Source organism: Megascapheus bottae, chromosome 3 (assembly GCF_031878675.1).
Source record: "Megascapheus bottae isolate mThoBot1 chromosome 3, mThoBot2.hap1, whole genome shotgun sequence".
NCBI lineage: Eukaryota > Metazoa > Chordata > Mammalia > Rodentia > Geomyidae > Megascapheus > Megascapheus bottae.
Window position 1 is genome coordinate 28,861,546 of NC_143511.1, and position 19,633 is coordinate 28,881,178.

Genomic DNA, 19,633 nt, shown 5'->3' on the forward strand with positions numbered 1-19,633 from the left:
GTAGTAGGTTTATAGATTTGAGCCACACTACAGAGCAATGACTAGCTGTTTTGTTTGTTTGTGAGTCAAGGGGCTTGGACTCAGCCTGAGTGCTGTCCCTGAGCTCTTCAGCTCAAGGCTACCCTCTGCCCCCTGGGCCTAGGCATTGTCCCTGAGCTCTTCTGCTCCAGGCTACCGACCTACCCTAGAGCCACAGCCCCACTTCCGGTTTTCTAGAGGTTAATTGGAGATAAGAGTCTCAGGTCCTTCAGTGTCTGGGCTGGCTTTGAACCTTGATCCTCAGATCTCAGCCTCCTGATTAGCTAGGATTATAGGTGTGAGCCACAGCACCTGGCTTGTTCTGTTTGTTTGTTTGTTTATTTATTGCCAGTCCTGGGCTTGAGCTCAGGATCTGAGCACTGTCCTTGGACTTTCTCAAGGCTAGAGCTCTACCACTTGAGCCTCAGCACCACTTCCGGCTTTTTTCTATGTATGTGGTATTGAGGAATCGAATCAGGCCTTCGTGCATGTTAGGAAAGCACTCTACCACTAGGCCACACTCCAGGCCCCTTGTTCTGTTTATTTTTAAAGATAGAATCTCATTGTTTTGCCCAGAGAGGTGTGGACATGACTTTCCTATTTACACTTCCCAGTGTAGCTGGATTAACAGGTGTACTTCTTTGCTTGGATTTTTATTGGTTGACACAGTCTGAGAACTTTTTTTTTTTTTTTTTGCGTGAGCTAACCCGATGATTATAAAACATGCCTGTCTTACCATTTCTGAATGTTAGCGTCTGGAGTGTCACTTGGCTGCTCAATGTCTCTTAGGTTTCTGTCAAAATTCTAGCGAGGGCTGCAAAAGATTTATTGAAACAATTTAAATGAAGCTTTAGGAAGATGAAACGTCTCAGTTAGTCAAGTCCTAAATGGTAGGATACACTCAGAAGGTTACATTTATTTCTAACCCTGGAGAATCCTCAACGGGATTAAAGGAGAGCAAAGAAATAGGATTGTAACAAGTAAATGAACAAAAAGGCTGTGGACAAAGAGCTTCTCATCTCTCAAATATCCCCAAGGCTCATCCAAACCAGACACACTCCTAGGCTAGCCAACACCCGGTTTCTGCAAAATGCCCGAAGTAGGCTAAACAGGGACACTCCTCTGCACCGCCTAGGCAGATGCAGCTGCGAATCATCCTTCCTGCACGTGCCTGTGTATCAGAGATCGGCACCGAGCTGTCTCTGAGCCCCCTGCAGAATGGTTCAGCTAGGCAATTCCCATGTCTTCATGTTTATCTTGTAGACTGAATATTCTGTTGCCAGTGTATCACCACCGCACCCGATCAGCCAGCTCCGCGCCAGGGTTCCCAGGCAAGCGGGTGCGCGCCCCGCCTCCCTCCCACTTGGCGCGCTGTTGCCGGGGACCTAGGCTCCGCCCATTTCCACTACTGGCCAATTCAACGCGATCTTGGCACCGCCCAGCTCCAGCCTGAGCCAATGGTAGCACGGAACAGGCACCGCCCTGATCTTGAGATAACCAATAGAAAGCGTGTTCCGCAGCATTCGTCCGCCCGCCCCGCTCCCGCCCTCTCCACCGCAGGGCGGGGGAAGCAGAAGGCGGCCACTCGCTCCGCCCCGCTCCCCTCTGACCCCGGTGTCTGGTCTCTCCGTCTTCCTGTTCCAAACCACGTGGACGCGCGGAGGGCCGGCGGGGGCTGCGGGACTGAAGGGCGGCCGCCCGGGGCCGTCACGGTCGTCGCGGGAGGGGGGTGGGTAGGAGGGGGAGGTTGGCGGGGGTCGCGTCCCTCGTGCCCCATCCGAAGTCGCGGAGTCCCCGGGCTGGGGTGGTCGGTGCCTCGGCGTCCGGGCGCGCACATGGCGACCCAGACGCACTCCCTCAGCTACGCGGGGTGCAACTTCTTACGACAGCGGCTGGTCCTGTCCACCCTGAGCGGCCGCCCCGTCAAGATCCGGAAGATTCGAGCCAGAGACGACAGCCCGGGCCTCCGAGGTACCCAACCGGAGGTGGGCGGCCCGGGGGAGGAGAGGGGACCGGGAGGGCGGGGGCCGGCGCGCGGGGGAGGCCGTCGAGGGCCCCCGGGCGACTTCGGGGGCGCTGGTGGTAAACAGCTACACGTTTTCCAGCCTGACGTGTGGTGGCCACAAATCTCAGCTCCCTCTCGCGTCGCCTCTCAGTGCTTTTTCTTTTCTTTTTGCTTCAGCCGTAAACCTCACTCCAAAAGGAGGGAAAACGGTGTGTGGGATCGAAATGTGATCACGGAGCTGAGAAAAGGGCAGCGGGAGAGGGACGGGGAGGAGAGAAATACCACTGGTTGGCTCCAAAAGCAACACTGACCGCCCCTGCGCTAGCATTTCTTCTTGGTTGACCCTCGAGCCTCTCTCCTTGGGTGTGAATTTTAAGACTTAATATATATATATAAATATATATATATACACACACACACATATGTGTTATATAGTATCTGTATTTGTTTTCATCGGAGACTGTGATTGATAGACCCAGGAGAGAAGCTTTTGACATAGGTTTGTCACTTTGTAGGCCTACTTGTCTTCACTTCAGGAAAGCAAGACACTGTAGATTTTTGCAAGCTCACTTCTTGCCCCATAGAGGTAGAGACCAGCAAAATAATAATAATAATAATAATAAACCACATGTAAGTGTCAATACTACATCATAATAGCTTTGGTTTTTGGCTGGTCCCTGGAATGATAGGCCTATGTCTTTAAAAACTTATTACTGCTTTTTTTTTTTCCCCCCAACAGTGAGTGAATCATTTAAAAGGAAAAAAAGAAAACCAAGGGTGTGTGGTTAGTCCTAGAAATTTCCTTGGGTCAGTATATACTCAACTTTTCTCTGGCTCCTGTATTAGGTGGCTATCTGTCTGAATACATTTCTTTTGAATAGTTCTATTTTTTTCTCTTTCTCCCTCTCCCCTTCTCCCTCTCCCCCTCTCTTACCCTCTCACCCCCTCCGTCTCACTCTCTCTTTCCCTCTCCCTTCCTCTCCCTTCTTCCTCCCTTCCTCCCTTCCTCCCTTCCTCCCTTCCTCCCTTCCTCCCTTCCTCCCTTCCTTCCTTCCTTCCTCCCCCTGTCTTTTTGGTGCCAGTACTAGGGCTTGAATTCTGGGCCTAGGAGGTGTCAGGGAGCTTTTTTGCTCAAGGCTAGTGGTCTACCATTTTAAACACTGGTCCACTTCCTGCTTTTTGCTGATAATTTGAGATAAGAGTCCTGCAGACCTTCCTATTCAGGTGGGCTTTGAACCTCAAGTCCTCAAATCTAACGTATGCAGTAGGGAGTAGCTAGGATTCCAGGTGTCAGCCACCAGCGGTCTACTATTTCTGCCTTTCTTTAAAGGAAGGTAGACTGTCTTGTCAGTTGATGAAGGTAGAAGACTGGGCAGGAAGGAACCATGAGATCTCATGTATAGTGATGAGAGCCCTGATGACAGGAAAAGCTTGTCCATGTAATTCCTGTGCTCTACTACTTAAAAACTGGATGTGGAAAGCTGGGTGTGGTAATTAACACCTGTAATCCTAGCACTCTGGAGGCTGTGACAAGGATGCTCAAATATATGCAGCCTACCTGATCGATCTTCTCTTAGAAAGAAGGGAGGAAGAGGGAGGGGAAGATGGGAAGGAAGGAAAAGCTGAGCAAGTTAAGGAGAGACCACTAAGAGATGTGTGCAGTGTTTCTCCTTCACCATTTATCACTCTTTCTTTCAGTCTGGCCCTAGTGAAAAGTAATTGATTAGTTTTCAAATTGATATTTTTCATTTTTCAATTCCAGATTAATCTAGAGACTTTGTCCATAGAAAGCATACAAAAAGGACTTCTATTTTCTATGAACGCTGGGGAGGTTTTTGTTGTTATTTGAAATAGAGGTGCCTTAGGATGGAGACTTTTTTTTTTTAAATAACAAATACATTGCTATGCAATAGAAAGTTGTGAGCCCTTGGTAGCTTGATGTAAGATAGAACCAACAGGTGTGTTGCTAGTTGTCTCTTTTAGACTCAGATTATGAGAGTTGGAAACAACTCAGGTAATATCCAGTAAAATCTTCAGTGAAGTCTCTGGTCAGATAAAAGGATCACATCTCCCCAAAGTGCAAAAGCATCTTCCATGACGTGGACTTCAGGGGATAGGCCTTTTATGGGAGGTCTTCTGCCTTAGGACCATTCTTTCCATAAAACTTTATGGAACCTGTATGTGCAAGGTTTTTTGAAAGGCATGAGATATGCTCTTCAGGAGTTTGCCATCTGTGCAGGAAGAATTTGAGTAACTTAAAGTAGAAAAAGCCAAGTCTGGCTCAGGAACTCTGTAGAGTTCAGCGAAGAGACTTTCCTGTAAGTTAAAAAGGAAAACTTTGCGGATCTTTTTCTGTATTAATAGGTAGGATGGAGTGAGGATCCTGATAGGCGAAGGAAGCAGTTCTTAAGTAAAGATGTTCTTTATTTTCTTTATATCACCATGGTAAAAGTTGTCATGGTCATAACAGCTTGATGATTAGGAGTTTGGGTTTAGTATTAGACCTTGGATTGAATCATGGTCTCGCTTTTGCTTTTAGTTCTTGGACCTTAGATAAATCCTTAGGCTCCACTTCTTTTCATTTGTGTAGGGTAGGATTATGATGAAAGCTAATACTATTGTAGTGGGTGAGATGAGTATGGTGGGTTAAGCCTGTAATCCTAGCTGCTTGGGAGACAGAGTTAGATCACAGTTTGAAGACTGCCAAGCACAAAAGTTTTGAGATTCCATCTCACTCAGTGGCTGGGAGCAGTGCTGTACCTTTGTTATCTTGGGGAAGCACAAGTAAGAGGAACACAGTCCAGACTGCCCAGAGCATAAACTGAAACCCTACCTTGAGAGTAAGGAACACAACAAGGGGCTAGAAGTGTGGCTCAAGGAATAGAATGCCGGCTTTGCACACATGAGACCCTGAGTTCAATCCCTGGTACTGATGACTATTAGATGTAGTTTGTTCTTCCTGGGTAAAGTGCTGCTCTGATATCCTGAATCTGTTCCTGTTTCTGTATGGAAACTACAAAAATTTAAAGAGAATTTTATCTTTTCATTTAGAAGACTAGTTCTGGTTATTGTATGTACTTTTTATAATGCAGTAGTTCTCAGCTAGAGGTGTATTTGTTCCCCAAAGAACATTTGGCAGTATTTAGAGACCTTTCTGATGATCTCAAACAGAAGTGTTTTGCTACTGGCATCTAATAGGCAGAGACCAGTATATTGCTAAATATCCTACAAGGCAAGATAGTCTCCCATCATAATTCTGTTCAGAATGTCACTTTTGCTGCTGTTGAAAACAACTGTATTTTAGTAGTTAAAGCCTTTGTTTTCCCATATCCTTATTTAGGAATAGCAGCCTGTGGTATTTAGTAAGACAACTGACCAACAGTTAGGTGTGGTGGTGCATATCTATCTCAATAGGTAGGAAATTTGAGACATGAGTTCAAGACCAGTGAGGACCACATACAAAATGTGAGGACAGCCTGTGCAGCTTACTGAGAGGAGAGATGCTATTGCAAAGCAAATCAAAACAAAACAAAACAGTAGAAAACTGTGAGGAAGTAGATAGACAGGTCAGACTCAGAGTTCATGTCATTTGTTAAAGAAAACTATCCAGAGAGGTTGTAATTAAGATGGTAATTAAGGATTAGAGACTTGCTGGGCGCAGGGTCTCAAGCCTGTAATCCTAGCTACTCAGGAGACTGAGATCTGAGGATCAAGGTTAAAAGCCAGCCCAGGCACAAAAGGAACTGAGACTTATCTCCAATTAACCTCTAGAAAACTGGGAAGTGGGGCTTGGCTCAAGGGTAGTGTGGTAGCCTTGAGCTGAAGAGCTCAGGGACAGTACCCAGACCAAGTTCAAGCCCCATGACCCACCAAAAAAAAAAATTGAATATTAAAATTGATGCTGGAATACTTATGGCAGTTGACATATTCACATTGGGCATGGTGGTATACACCTATAATCTCATCCCTCTGGAGGCTGAGGCAATAGGGTCTTGAGTTCTAGGCCATCCTGGGCTACATAGTGAGAGCCAATTATACTGTATCATTATATTCTACTTGACATTAAAGAGGAAATGTCATTTTGCTGAAGATCAGACACCAAGATATAGATAGCTTCTGAGTTAAACATACATTGAGAATTCTGTCAGCTCCCAGTGGAGGCATATTTTCCTCGGTCTAACTTCCATTTTTTAAAGTAACCTTTATTATACTTTCCTCATCAGCATTATAAAGCACTGTCCCGAGTACTTCTGTCTCTGAATATCATAAGGCCCATGTCTTGAGGAATTCATTTGACTCACGGGACTGTATGGAAGGTCAAGTCTAAATAGAAAAGAATTCCATGAAAAAAATTGTTTCTGGGAACTGGAGAAGCAGTGGACTTGGCAAGCCCACTGGTTTAGATGCTATATGACTGAGCTCAAACTTGAGATCTTCCTGCCTCAGTGCTAGAATTGTCCTTTGAAGTGTTAGAATTACTGACAATCCTTGTTTTTAAAGTAAAGATTGCTAGGCTTTACTTTAGCTGACTCTTTAAGACATCATTCTTGTGTTTTATCCTTCCTCATCTGGGAAAGGAGGGGGGGAAAGCTCTGGGCATGGGAACTAGTATTTAAGGACTCATCAGGTTGAGGGTCCCAATAGTTAAAAGCATATTTAAATATGAGAACATTGCTTAAAATAATAACTGTGAAGTGGATATCTGTGTAAACTCCATCCAAGTTACAAAGTAGAACCTTGCCAGCTTTCATACCTGTCAACCACTGTTGGCTACCAAGTGGTAGCCATGTCCTCACTGAAGGCATGGCATGCACTTCAACTCTGTACCTTTATTACCTGTGTATTCTTTCCCTCCTTCCCACCCCCTGCCAGTCCTGGGCTTGAGCTCAGGGCCTGAGCACTATCCTTGGACTTTCTCAAGGCTAGAGCTCTACCACTTGAGCCTCAGCACCACTTCTGGCTTTTTTCTATGTATGTGGTACCGAGGAATCGAACTTGGGTCTTCATGCATGCTAGGCAAGCACTCTACCAATAGGCCAAACTCCCGGCCCACCTATGTATTCTTACACAACATCGCAAACTTGTTTTGGGGTCGGGAACCTCCTTTTTCCCTCATTTTTTAGATCTGTGAGATTTTCTACCCTGTGAGCTTTCTTGAAGGGGAAAGGGTCCACATGTAAGGAACGTGAGTGGGGAAGGAACTCTGCATCTTGGCTTAAAGAAGTTTTAGGACCTGGCTCTTACTATTATTTGGTGAATTTAAGATCTATTTTGTGCCACGTGATGGAGCTCTATTTTCACTGTTGGTAGGACTAAAACTAGCTGGAGTGTGGTTCTTTGAAATACTACATTGGAAATGCTTGTTGACTGACCTGGGATGGTCTTGTGAAGGCCTCTTTAGGTGTCTGTTCCCTTCCTATTCTAGTTCTTGTTGAGCATTTCTGACTGTTGATGCTTAAGTGTCCCTGTGGATTGCAAAACAAAGCAAAGCATTTCTAACATAATACTTTTTTTGCTTTGCTGGTTTTTCTGTCCTCAGCTGTAATGGGTATGTGTTTTAATTTTAGTCTGGATTTGTAAATATTTGTTCCTTTCTCATTTAGGTACCTAAAAAGCTTGAAAAATAAGGTCTTCCTTCCTCCCTCCCTCCTCCTTTCCTTACCCTCCCCCTTCTTTCTTTCTCTCCCTCTCTCCTTTTCCCTCCCCTTATTCCCTCCTTCTTTCTCTTCATCTCCTTCCCTTTCTTTCTCTCACTCCTTCCTTACCTCCCTCCTCTTCTTTCTTTTCTTTCCCCTCCCTCCTTACCTCCCTCTTTCCTACCTCTGCCTTTCTCTCCCTCCCTTCCTCCTTCTTCCTCCCATTCCTTTCTCCCTCCCTAATTCTTTCCCTCTTTCTTTGGGTGCAGAGTACCTTCTATTTACTATAAACCTAACTAGGTTGAAGTAGTATTTTGATGGAGATTATGTCTAGTTTTTTTCTTATCATCTTAAGGATATAGACTATTCTGTAGAAAAAGACCAGAGACATAATCTTAGTTCAGCTCAAAAGTGTAGTTGTCTTAAAAAATTTTTTGTAATGGGATTACTTATCCCACAACCTATTATATGCATATAATAAATGTCCAATTGACCAGCCAGTGATCTTAGTATATACAGTTACTCTGAATATGTTCCATGACCCCCATGACACTTTAAACTGTGTCTACATAGTACTCAGGAATTCCTTGTTTCATTATTGTTTTGTTTTATTTTACCTTTTTTCTTTCTTTTTTTTGGGGGGGGGGGTTCCATCGTGGAGCTTGAACTCTGGGCCTGGTCTCTCTTGAACTCTGCTGTATCTGAGCTCTTCAGCTCAAGGCTACCACCCTACCATTGAGCCACAGCACCACTTCCAGTTTTCTAATGGTTAATTGGAGATAGAGTCTCACGGACTTTAGTGCCCAGGCTGGCTTTGAACTGAGATTCTCAGATTTCAGCCTCCTGAATAAATAGGATTACAGGCGTGAACCTCAGTGCCTGGCTGCTTTTTTTTTAAAAAAAATTTTATTGTCAAGGTGATGTACAGAGGGGTTACAGTTACATACATGAGGTAGGGGTACATTTTTTTTGTTGAACATTGTTCTTGAGATGTAGCCTAAAGTTGCTTAGAACTCAACTATGTAACCCAAGCTAGCCTTGAACTCATGATCCTCCTGCTTCAGCCTCCCACATGTTGGAATTAAGCACCACTACACCCAGCTGTATTCCCCTTCCCCCATGCATACTTAATGATAGTCATCTTCTCTTTGGTTTGTCCAAATTTCTAGTGTCATACCCTTGTGCTCTGGGGATATTTTTAAGTAAAATAAAGATTAATTGAACAGAAGTACTGGAGTACCATGACTGAATCTGCTATAACTGAAGTGTCTCCTAAGTGGCAAATGGGTCTAGGAAGGATGTATGGTTTGGATAATGCTGGATAAGGAAAGATTCCTATCGTAGACAGAAGGGAAAGAAATGGTTTACTTCTGAAATTTTCCACTTTGCGGGAAAGTAAAATTAAATGGCAAACGTGGGGGAGTCTGTCCATTCCATTCTAGTTTCCTTAAAAAGAAGTGTTGATTAGGATCCATTAAGTGGACTGAAAGATCCTTCAGTGGGTCACTGCTTGTAATTTAAAACTGATCGTGCTTTTCTAGAAGCCAGTGTTTGGCTTCGTTTAGAAATAGAGCCAGGCACTGGTGGCTCATGCCTATAATCTAGCAACTTAGGAGGCTGAGATCTGAGGATCAATCACAAATCAAAGAGAGCCTGGGCAAGAAACTTCGCAACCAAACTCTGAATTCAAGCTCCATGACTAATGCGCACACACACACACACACGGGGGGGGGGGGGGGGGGAAGAAGAAGGAGGAGGAGGAGGGAGGGAGGGAGGGAAGAAGGGAGGGAGGGGGAATAGAGAAGATAGACTAGGAACAAGCTAATGGCATGATGTGGTTAAAGTATGGACTTAGTTTAAGGACAATTTTAGTCCTAAATCCTACCTGTCACTTGCTGGCCAGGGTAGGTTTGTTGATAGTGTGCACATGACATTCATTACCGATGAGGCTTAAATGACAGAAAGGCTTAAGTATTAGCCATTTTTATTTATTTAGTTTGAGGTCTAATGGAGTTTCTCTGACTTCCAACCTAGTGCTCTTTGCACAGATTGCAGAATTTACTTTGGCAAGAAGCCGTGCTAAGTGACAGACTAGGTAGATGAGAATTGTTTAGGTGACCATTGAGATCTGTGCTGGTTTATTACAGGAGGGGAACCTGTCTGGAAGTGTCAGGCAGTTCCAGTGTTCTTAATGACAGGAGAGCTGGCCTTCCTGTGCAGCAGTATGTGTGTGTATATGCACTGAGCTTGATGGAATATATGTCAGAGGACATATTATTTTGTTACAACCATTAGTTTGTCCTGTTCCATTTAATCTTTCAGAAAATAGATTCTCTTGCATTCTTGTTTCCTTCTTCCCTCCTTTTCTCTTAAAGAACAAGTACTTTATGCTGAACTGTCTTATTTATAAATGCAATTGAAGGAAGTTTGAACAACGAAGTATAGCCATTTTATATAAAGTTAACTTCACATAGTCTTCAAGTGAAGCTTATGATTAAGTTCGTTTTTTGTTTTGTGCATTTAAATAGAGTGGTGGACACTGGTGGCACACACCTGTAGTCCTGGCTACTCAGGAGGCTGAAATCTGACGGTCACGGTTTATAGCCAGCCCAGGCAGGCATGACTATGAGACTCTTATCTCACTCAAATTAACATCCAGGAAAACTGGAAATGATATAGTGGCTTAAGTGATAGATCACTAGCCTTGAGCAAAAAAGAACCCAGGGCCTGTCCCTATGGTCAAGTGCCACAATGACAAAACCTCATTGTTTTCTTAAAGGGCTTCAATATAATATTACTCTTACGTATTTGGGGGAGTGGATATTGTTGGTTGTGGAGCTTGAACTTGGGGCCTGTCCTGAGCTCTTTTTGCTCAAGACCACACTCTACCACTTTGAGCCATAGTGCCACTTTCAGATTTTCTGAGTAGTTTATTGGAGATAAGAGTCTTAAGGACTTTCCTTCCTAGGCTGGCTTTGAACCATCCTCAAATCTCAGGCTCCTGAGTAGCTAGGGATTACAGGTGTGAGCCAGCAGCACTCTGATGCAGCACCTTCTTCCTATAAAACAAAAAAAAACTAGTTAGAGAGTATATCTTCCTGTCTGTGAAGCACCATTTAATTTCTACTTAATGGCCTTCCATTTAATTTCCCCTTTCAATTTGGAGCGGGGGGGGGGGGTTAATTTAAAACTTAATTATTTTCTGCTGTTTCTATCTTATTTGGCCATCCTGAGGTTAGCATTCCATTAGGTTGCTGGTGGAGTTGCTATTTTGTGTGAAATATGAAAGCTGTAATATTTCTAGCAGTTCCACTAACCACATATTCTAGATAGTGCTTCTCACTGTTTCAGATTCCTCAGCCAATTCCAGAAGAAAACCCAGATGTGATGCTGGAAGTAACCTATCCTTTCCTGTAGACTCTGAACCAGATGTGCTGTCTGGAAATGATTCCTTAACCTCACACCAATGCATTTCTCCTTTTTCGCACAGATTTTGAAGCTAGCTTCATAAGGCTGTTGGACAAAATAACTAATGGCTCTCGAATTGAAATAAACCAAACAGGTAAGCTCATTTTCGTTCCAGTCCTGTAAACCCCCTCCCTTCCATTTCTCACTTTTTGGCAGCATTTGAACTCAGTCTTGTGCATTCCAAACAGATGTTCTACCATTTGAGCCACTCCACCAATTTGCTGTTTCCCTTTTTAGTGGAATAAATGCTGTATTATGTTGAGAATTTTGACTAGTCACTTTGTGCACATAAGCCATTGTCTGATAATACCTGTGGAAGTACCTTTGGGATTAACATGAGAAGTCCATGAATGAATAGTATAATTAAACTTATTAAAATACCAATTCAGGTGGAAAGGCCTAATTAGTTTCTACTGTTGTTATGTGATTGTCCAGAGGTTAACATGAAATCTCCCAGTTTAAGTGGCATTCACATGATTTAAGGAAGGCAAATAACTGAAATTTGTCAGATGACTGACAAGTCAGTACCTTTTCTTTTCTTTTTTTTTTTTTTTGGAGGATTGGGGAAGGGGCCCCAGGAACCTATCCTGGGGCTTGAACTGAGGGCACAGGTACTATCCCTGACTCTTTAAAAGTTTATAGGAGATGAGAGTCTCATGGATTTTTCCTGCCAGGGTTGGCACTGAGCCACGAGACATCAGAGTCTAACTATTCCTACTGAGTAGCTGAGTTCAAGCCCAAGTATTAGCACAAAAGAAAGAAAAATATGTATAGCATTTCAGCACTTCTCAAAGTCCATTTATTTGTGCTATCATATTGAGTTCTTACAGCAAATTTATATGTACTGAAATCTATTTTTTAAATACATTTGTACAAATAGATGCATAAAATGTGAAAATGCCTTCACTTCTCTTTATTTGTACTTTTAAAATATTATTGCTATTGTAAAGGTAATATTCAGAGGTTACAGTTGATAGGTAATGGGTACATATTTTTTTAACAGTATCACTTATTCCCTTATTTTCTCCTGGTTTTTCCTTTCTGACTGCCCTCCCTGACAAGTTGTATTATTTGTTTTTGACATAGTGGCTAGTGAGTATCACTGCTGTATTTTGTTCAGCCTTTGTCCCAACATTTCTGTTCTCTCTTGCCCTACCCCAAACAGAAATTTAGGTACAAGGCAAAAGGTACAGAAATAAAAAACAATGACAAAGGAGGATGTTTATTTCAATAAACATCATTTTATATGAGTATATACGTACAATTATTGAACGTTTGTGATCCTACGAATAACTTCCTTTGGACTCACTGTGAGTGTCTATAGTCCTGTAGAACTTACCATGTCCAGGTTTTTTTGTTTTGTCTTGTTTTTTTTTTGTTTTGTTTTGTTTTGTTTTTTGGTTTTTGTTCTTTGTTTTTTTTCATATATTTTTATTGTAATTAATAGAAGGGTTACATTATATTCACCAGATAGAAGGTGCATTAATTCACATACATTGATAGCCTTTCTCGTGTCTTGGTGCCCATTTTCCACCCCCACCCCTCACTTTGTTTTCCCCCCTTCCCTATCCAATTTCAAATAACCAAATACAAATATATTCAATATATCAGATAACAAAGTGAGATACTGTAACAATATGAGATAACCAAGGGACAGCAAAAGAGATGAGAGATAACATAGTACATTAAGGACAACAATCACTCATTATGTGGCTTTTGTTTCTATATCCTAGAGGTCCTTTCATTTAGCATCATGCTATATGGCCTTATGTATCTAGGTTTTGCTCTATTGTAAATCTCTGCTAGGAGAGCCCAAGGTTTCTACTGATTATGATAAATGAGGGAAACCATTGAGCCTATGTTCCTTTGAATCAGGCTTACTTTTTATTTATGTTTTTTTAAAGACCCTTCTGGGATAGCCAGTGTTACAGCATTAGCTTACATGGGCACCTGCATAGACCCAACCAACCCATCGATAGGATCATGCTTTTTGTGTTGTTCTGCAACCAGAGTTCTTTTCAGTAGCATGAGTACCTCAGAACTTTCCTTGCCGCTGGAACTAGTCTACCACCATACTTCTGTGGGCTTTTTGGGTGGGTAATAAATAATTGATGTAACTACTACTTACGATACACCTCTGTGTGTGTGTGTGTGTGTGTGTGTGTGTGTGTGTGTGTGTGTGTACGTCCTGGGGTATGAACTCAGGACTGGGCACTGTCCTTGAGCTTTTTCAAGGCTAGAACTCTACCACTTGTGTCACAACACCACTTTCAGCTTTTTCTGTGTGTGTGGTATCGAGGAATTGAACCCAGTGCATGTTAGGGACGCACTTTACCACTAGGCCATGCTCCTGGCCCTTATGATACATTTCTTATATTACAAGAGACCATGGCAAACTTCGTATGGTTGACTCTATGAACTTTATACCTGTGTTCTACAAGTCTCTGGCCTTTCTCATATGTTGGCTTCTTTCCTGGGGCTTGAACTTAGGGCCTAAGCACTGTCACTGAGCTTCCTTTGCTCAAAGCTAGAAACTTACCACTTTGAGCCACAGCTCCACTTTCAGCTTTTTGGTGGTCAGTTGGAGATAAGAGGCTCACTGACGTTCCTGCCTGGGCTGGTTTTGACTGCACTCCTCAGATCTCTGCCTCCTGAGTGGCTAGGATTGTAAATATGAGCCATGGGCACTGGGCCAAGAGTAAAAAAAAAACAAGAAAACAAAAAGTTCCTTAGTGATTAAGAAGGCAGATTATTTTATTTTCTGGTCATATATGCCATATGTAAGACCAGTAAGAAACTTTTTAGATGGTGGCAGAAGTGTGGTTCAATTGGTATAGCATCAGACTTGAGCTGAAAAAGCCAGCAAGGCTAAAAAGGCCTGGGTTCAATCCCCAACACTAGCACACAATTAAAAAAATATATAATCAGAGAAGAAAGTAAGTACAGATAATGAAGAACATCCACCAATGCCATGAAATAATCTGAGATCTTTCCATTTACTAATACTAAATTGAGATGACTACAACGAATGGCATGGAATGCCATAAAGTCCTGGCTTTTCCTGGGGATCTTGTTTGGCAAATAGAAAGTGTGAATACTCATTTCAAGGGCCTAGAGGATACAGGCTGCTGGTAGAATGATTTAAGACCACCTATGGTCAGCACTGAGATAGTGCCACCAGGAGGCGTGGGTACCTACAGGAATCCTGTTCTGTGCCCTGCTGTGACTTTGGCAACTTAGATGGCTTAGGAAGAGTTTTAATTTATTACTGTCTATTAAATTACACTCACGGTTTATTACTGTTACAGAGGCTTGACAGTAGTGAGTCAGCTTTTGGAGTGTGGCTCTCAGGAATGGCATTTTGAACTCAGTTGGATGCCCTTGTCAGATTTTCCTCTGGCAACAGCTCACTGCCTTCATTGCCTTGTGACACTTGGTTTTGTTCCTGCTGTATCTGCTTGTGTTTTTGTTTTTGTTTTTTTTTTCTTCCTCTTTAAGGAACAACACTGTATTATCAGCCTGGCCTTCTATATGGTGGATCTGTGGAACATGACTGTAGCGTCCTTCGAAGCATTGGCTATTACTTAGAAGGACTTCTTTGCCTGGCTCCATTTATGAAGCACCCATTAAAAATAGTTCTTCGAGGAGTAACTAATGACCAGGTGGATCCTTCAGTGAGTATTGAGGCCGAACTGTGGAGTGAGTCCCCACCCCCTTTTGTCTATTATTCCTTCCCAGTTTCTTAGTTTTGTTTTGAGCATGCTCTTTCTGTTTTTTACCTGACTCTTAGAGGTTAATGCACTTTAGGTGACTGGTAATCATCAGTTTGGGGAGGGTTGCTAGCATTCCATCAAGGCACCTTCCATTGTTATGTCTAGGAACCTTCAGAGCAGCTGCTGGCCATTTCACTATGTCTGACATGAAAGATGGCTCTGCCTGGCTGTACTGGGTGAATGGAGATTTCTCTAAGGTCGTGTGAGAGCTCAGGCTAGAGGGCAGCAGATCAAAGTTTTAAGTGGGAAATCATATTTCTTGGCAGTGCCACAGTATCATCTTTACTTATCCAGGTTTCAGTTATGAGCTCAGGGCCTTTCTTCATCTTTGGAGAGCGGTTTCAGAGTTAGAAAAAAGAAAAAGAAAGGCATAACGATAGGGAGCTTTGGTAGATTGTGGATATCAGTATGCTTCTTATTAAGCATGCTAAATTTTCTGCATATAGGGGGACAGTAGTTTAATATCGAATTGCAATTTTCATCTTAGTCACCACAGTTGATTTTGTGCCAGTCTTGGACATCCCCTAGGGAGGGATACTTCACGGTATGAGGAGGTGTAAAACTGACGGCCCTGAAGTCCTGAAGGAAGGGGAAACCTTGCTTTTACCACTGCAGACACATGTCGTGGCCCATAAAATGGACAGCTTCTGAGGTCACCTGTGAAGTGTGTAGTCCTACCTGGGATGGGCCTAGGAGTGGCCCAGTGAGCCCCAAGCTAAAACTGCTGTTCTTTACAAAGATACCCACTGAGGTCTAAAGGTAGTTAAGATGTTTTGTAGAGTTACCTCTATATTCTTGGAAAATTAACTGAGTAAACTCTCCCTTCTAGAATATTGAAAACAGTGAAATATCTGAAATTTTTATCCTTAGGGGAATGTTGCATGAGTGGTTTATAATTTTAAATTAAGTGATTGCTTTTTCCCCTTAGCATTTTCTAGATGGTTCCAGAAAATGGGCCCTTTGATTAGAAGTGCTGTGGTCCATTTTAAATTGCATGGTTTTTAGATCCATTTTTAGATTGCACGGAGTGCCATGTACCTTCTGTGATGGGAAAACTCGCACATTGTATCCCACTTTTATATTCTAATGGCCGGTAATCTTTAAAAATGGTTTTGATTGGCAGTTAAATAAGTTTTTTAAGTTTCACATGTTAACACAGTGACACATCACTTAAGTTCAAAAAAGGTATGTTTTAAGCACAGCATTAAAGAACAAATCTGGGGTTTTTTTGCCATCTGCATTTATTACTATGTGATTGAAATGATACCTGACTGTATAGCCTTGTTAAACATGCCCTTGAACTTCCCCTGCCTGTAGAAATAGAAATAATGCGTATTAGACTGGTGGTGTGTCTAGATAAAGAAGAACATCTTCATCCAGTGTTATCTTCACTTCAAGCTTCCTCTGTGGGTTTCCGGTCAGTTCATGCCCCTCGCTATGCTCTTCATTCAAGGATGAATACCAGGAGTGATTCTGACCTTAGAAAACTTCATTACCATACCATGGGCAGCTGTAAACACAGCTGGGGAGTGAGTAAGGCAGAGTTACCCTGGGTCCTGATAGAAGTATGAGAAAAAGGGCTGAGTGCCAGTGTCCTAGTCCATCTTCCCTCGTTTACTTTGCTATAACAAAATATCTGAGATTAGGTAAGGTATAAAGCAGAAACTCTTTTTCTCCTCCTCCCCCCGCTCCCCCTTCCTTCCTCCCTTCTCCCTTCTTCTTCCTCCTTCTTCAATACTGGGGATTGAACTCATTCATGGTCTTGCACTTGTTGGACAATTGCTGTGCCACTTGAACCATGCTTCTAGTCTACAATTTATTTCTTATACTTCTGGAGACTGGGAATTCTCCCAGATTCTGGTGAAAGCCTTTGTTCTGTGTCTTAATGTAGTACCAGGGTATCACAATGGTGAGACAAAGCATCCTTTTATCAAATGCATCTTTTTCTCAGGAGCCCACTTCCAAGATAATCACCTTAATCTATCTCTTCACAAGATAACTTACTGACATCTTAAAATTGCCACATCTTAAAAATGTTATAATGGCAAATATTTTTCAGCAGGAGTTTTGGAGCAGACCTTCAAACCATAGGGTTACTAGAGGAACGAAATCTACAGTCAGTAAGGGTGTGTAGGGTAATTGTGTGGAGATTGATTTAACATGGTGCACTCAAGATTATTACATGCAAGTTATATAAGGACTGGATATGATGTTCAAATAAGGATGAAATTGCTTAATGATGCATCAGAACACATCACTGTTAAGTGATGCTTGCTTAAATATGGGATGTAATTAGTTTTAATATTTAATTGAAATCTTAACCAGAAAAACAAAATCTTTAATAAGTTTTCCTGGTTACTATTCCTGCTACAACTGACTTAGTCTGAACATGTTTTCAGGGTTTTACAAGTTTTTATGATACTGGTTTATTTTCTGATACCTGTATATTTATGTAGAGCCTGTCTTCTGCTCTAAAGCCTTGTGGCATTATTATCTATTGAATTACCATCTTAGGATTATTGGCAGCTTGGAGACAAACTACAGACAAGGAAATTCAGTTAGTTGTGATTTTCTTGTTTGCGACTGGGCATAAATTAGCAGCAGAGCCAGGACGATGGGCTTGTCCTGTGACACCTGTCCACAGTGCTGCCTGATAGGTTTCAAAGGGAAATGTCCCATTCCTTAGGGAATAGGTATAGGAGTAATTCTCTTTCCCGGATGTAGTTCATCAACATTCATTGGGTTGTTGGGTATATATGATTGAAGTGTCATGTGTGTATCCTATGAGGAAGACCTAAGAAGTGAATAAGAAAGACATAACAGAAACAGGTAACACGGTCTGAAATGAAGTTGGGCATCTGTGCTCCTTCATGTACCTTGGGGTTTGTCCTCGCCGCATTCACCCTTACATTCACATAGAAACACCACCTGTACCTGGATCCACATTGAATACTTCATTTGGTTTGCCTAGGTTCAGTGTGCCCCCAGCTCTAACCATGAAAAGGGCATCTTAGAAAAAGAATAACTAGAGAAGAAAACGAGAACGAGCGAGGGCCAGGTCAGTTTTCTATGTGAATTAATCAGTGTTTTCCATGCTGTGCATGGTGCCTCCCATGTCTTCAAGGCAGGGCAGGTCCTTGTGATCAGTGAGGAAGGTGAGGCTGAGCGGCCCCCCAGCCCCTCCCTGCCTTAGGCCTATTCGGGGCAGAGCAGTTGAAAGCCAGCTTTCTTTCCTTCTTAACAAACTGTGGTTGCTCAGCCTCACTTGCTTCTGGGACTGTTTTAACAGTGTGAACTTCTTTTTTTCTTTCCTGTAATAATTTCTAGGTTGATGTTCTTAAGGCAACAGCGCTCCCTTTGTTGAAACAGTTTGGGATTGATGGAGAATCATTCGAGCTAAAGGTATGAGCTGCTGGCTTTCTGTATAAGTATCAAACGTTTTTTTAACTTATTTGAAAGAGAGAGAGAGAGAGACAGAGACAGAGACAGAAAGAGAGACAGAGAGAGAGAGATTTGAAGTCACCATTTATCAGAAGGAGAGAGAGATTTGAAGTCACCATTTATCAGAAGGAGAGGAATATTTGAAGTCACCATTTATCAGAGCACCCAGAACCCTCACAGAGCTTATCAACTAGACAAACCAGACACTACTGATTTCCAACTGAAGGGGACCCTTTAGTAGTAATGACAGCGGCCAACAACCATGTTATACTTTGTGGCATTTCCCTCCTCTTTACAATTCTTCAGCAACAAGAATTGGGACTCTACCGCCTCTCCAAGCATGTAGATCATCCGTGTAACATATGTTCAGGAGCTTCCAGTCTGGATGTTTCTAGAAACTGCAGTATTTCTCACCTTGTACAAGTAATATAAATACTTATTAACTGTTTCTTATTATCTTAAAGGAATTGCCATGTAACAAAGCAGTTTATGAATATGATTAGCATGGTGTTTTTGTTGTTGTTTGTTTTTGTGTTAGTCATGGAGCTTGAACCTGGGGCCTGGGCATTGCCCCTGAGCTCTTTTTGCTCAAAGCTACCACTTTGAGCCATAGCACCACATCCATAAGTATTATATATCTTTTTTTTTTTTTTTTTTGCCAGTCCTGGGCTTGAACTCAGGGCCTGAGCACTGTCCTTGGACTTTCTCAAGGCTAGAGCTCTACCACTTGAGCCTCAGCACCACTTCCAGCTTTTTTTTTTTTTTTTTTTGCATTTTTTTTTATTGTAATTAGTAAAAGGGTTACATGATATTTGCCAGATAGAAGGTGCATTAATTCACGTACATTGATACCCTTTCACATGTCTTGGAGTATTAAATATCTTGATCCTTGTCACCCCTTTGAATATTCTCACTCATTGTTCCTTAGCCCGCCCCTTCCCTCACTTTTAATTTTGTAGAGTATAATTAAATTCTTGTCTACATTTTTGATTTTTGTTCTCTTCTTTTCTTCATCCATCTGCCCCTTATCTCTTTACTGAAAGGAAGAAAATCATATCAATCCATTATGCTAATACCATCTCTCTCTCTTTTTTTTTTTTTTTTTTTTGTATGTCCGTTGCAGACTTGAACTCTAGGCCTAGGTGCTATCTCTGAGCTCTTCATCTCAAGGCTACCACCCTACCCCTTGAGCCTCAGTCCCACTTCTGGTTTACTAGGGATTAATTAGAGATAAGAGTCTCAGTGATCTTTTGTGCCTGAGCTAGCTTTGGACTGTGATCTTCACATCTCAG

The 19,633-nt window shown here is 42.3% G+C and overlaps 1 protein-coding gene across 1 annotated transcript in view; it reads left to right on the forward strand.

Moving 5' to 3' along the window:
* The first annotated feature begins 1,785 nt into the window (after nucleotides 1–1,785).
* The window catches only part of Rcl1 (RNA terminal phosphate cyclase like 1), a 38,587-nt gene continuing 20,739 nt past the window's right edge, over nucleotides 1,786–19,633 (forward strand). Inside the window, exons 1-4 of the mRNA XM_090329722.1 lie at nucleotides 1,786–1,989; nucleotides 11,150–11,221; nucleotides 14,626–14,801; nucleotides 18,228–18,302. Coding sequence (XP_090185848.1) covers nucleotides 1,854–1,989; nucleotides 11,150–11,221; nucleotides 14,626–14,801; nucleotides 18,228–18,302 — 459 coding nt within the window. The 5' untranslated portion in view covers nucleotides 1,786–1,853. The remainder of the gene's footprint in view (nucleotides 1,990–11,149; nucleotides 11,222–14,625; nucleotides 14,802–18,227; nucleotides 18,303–19,633) is intronic.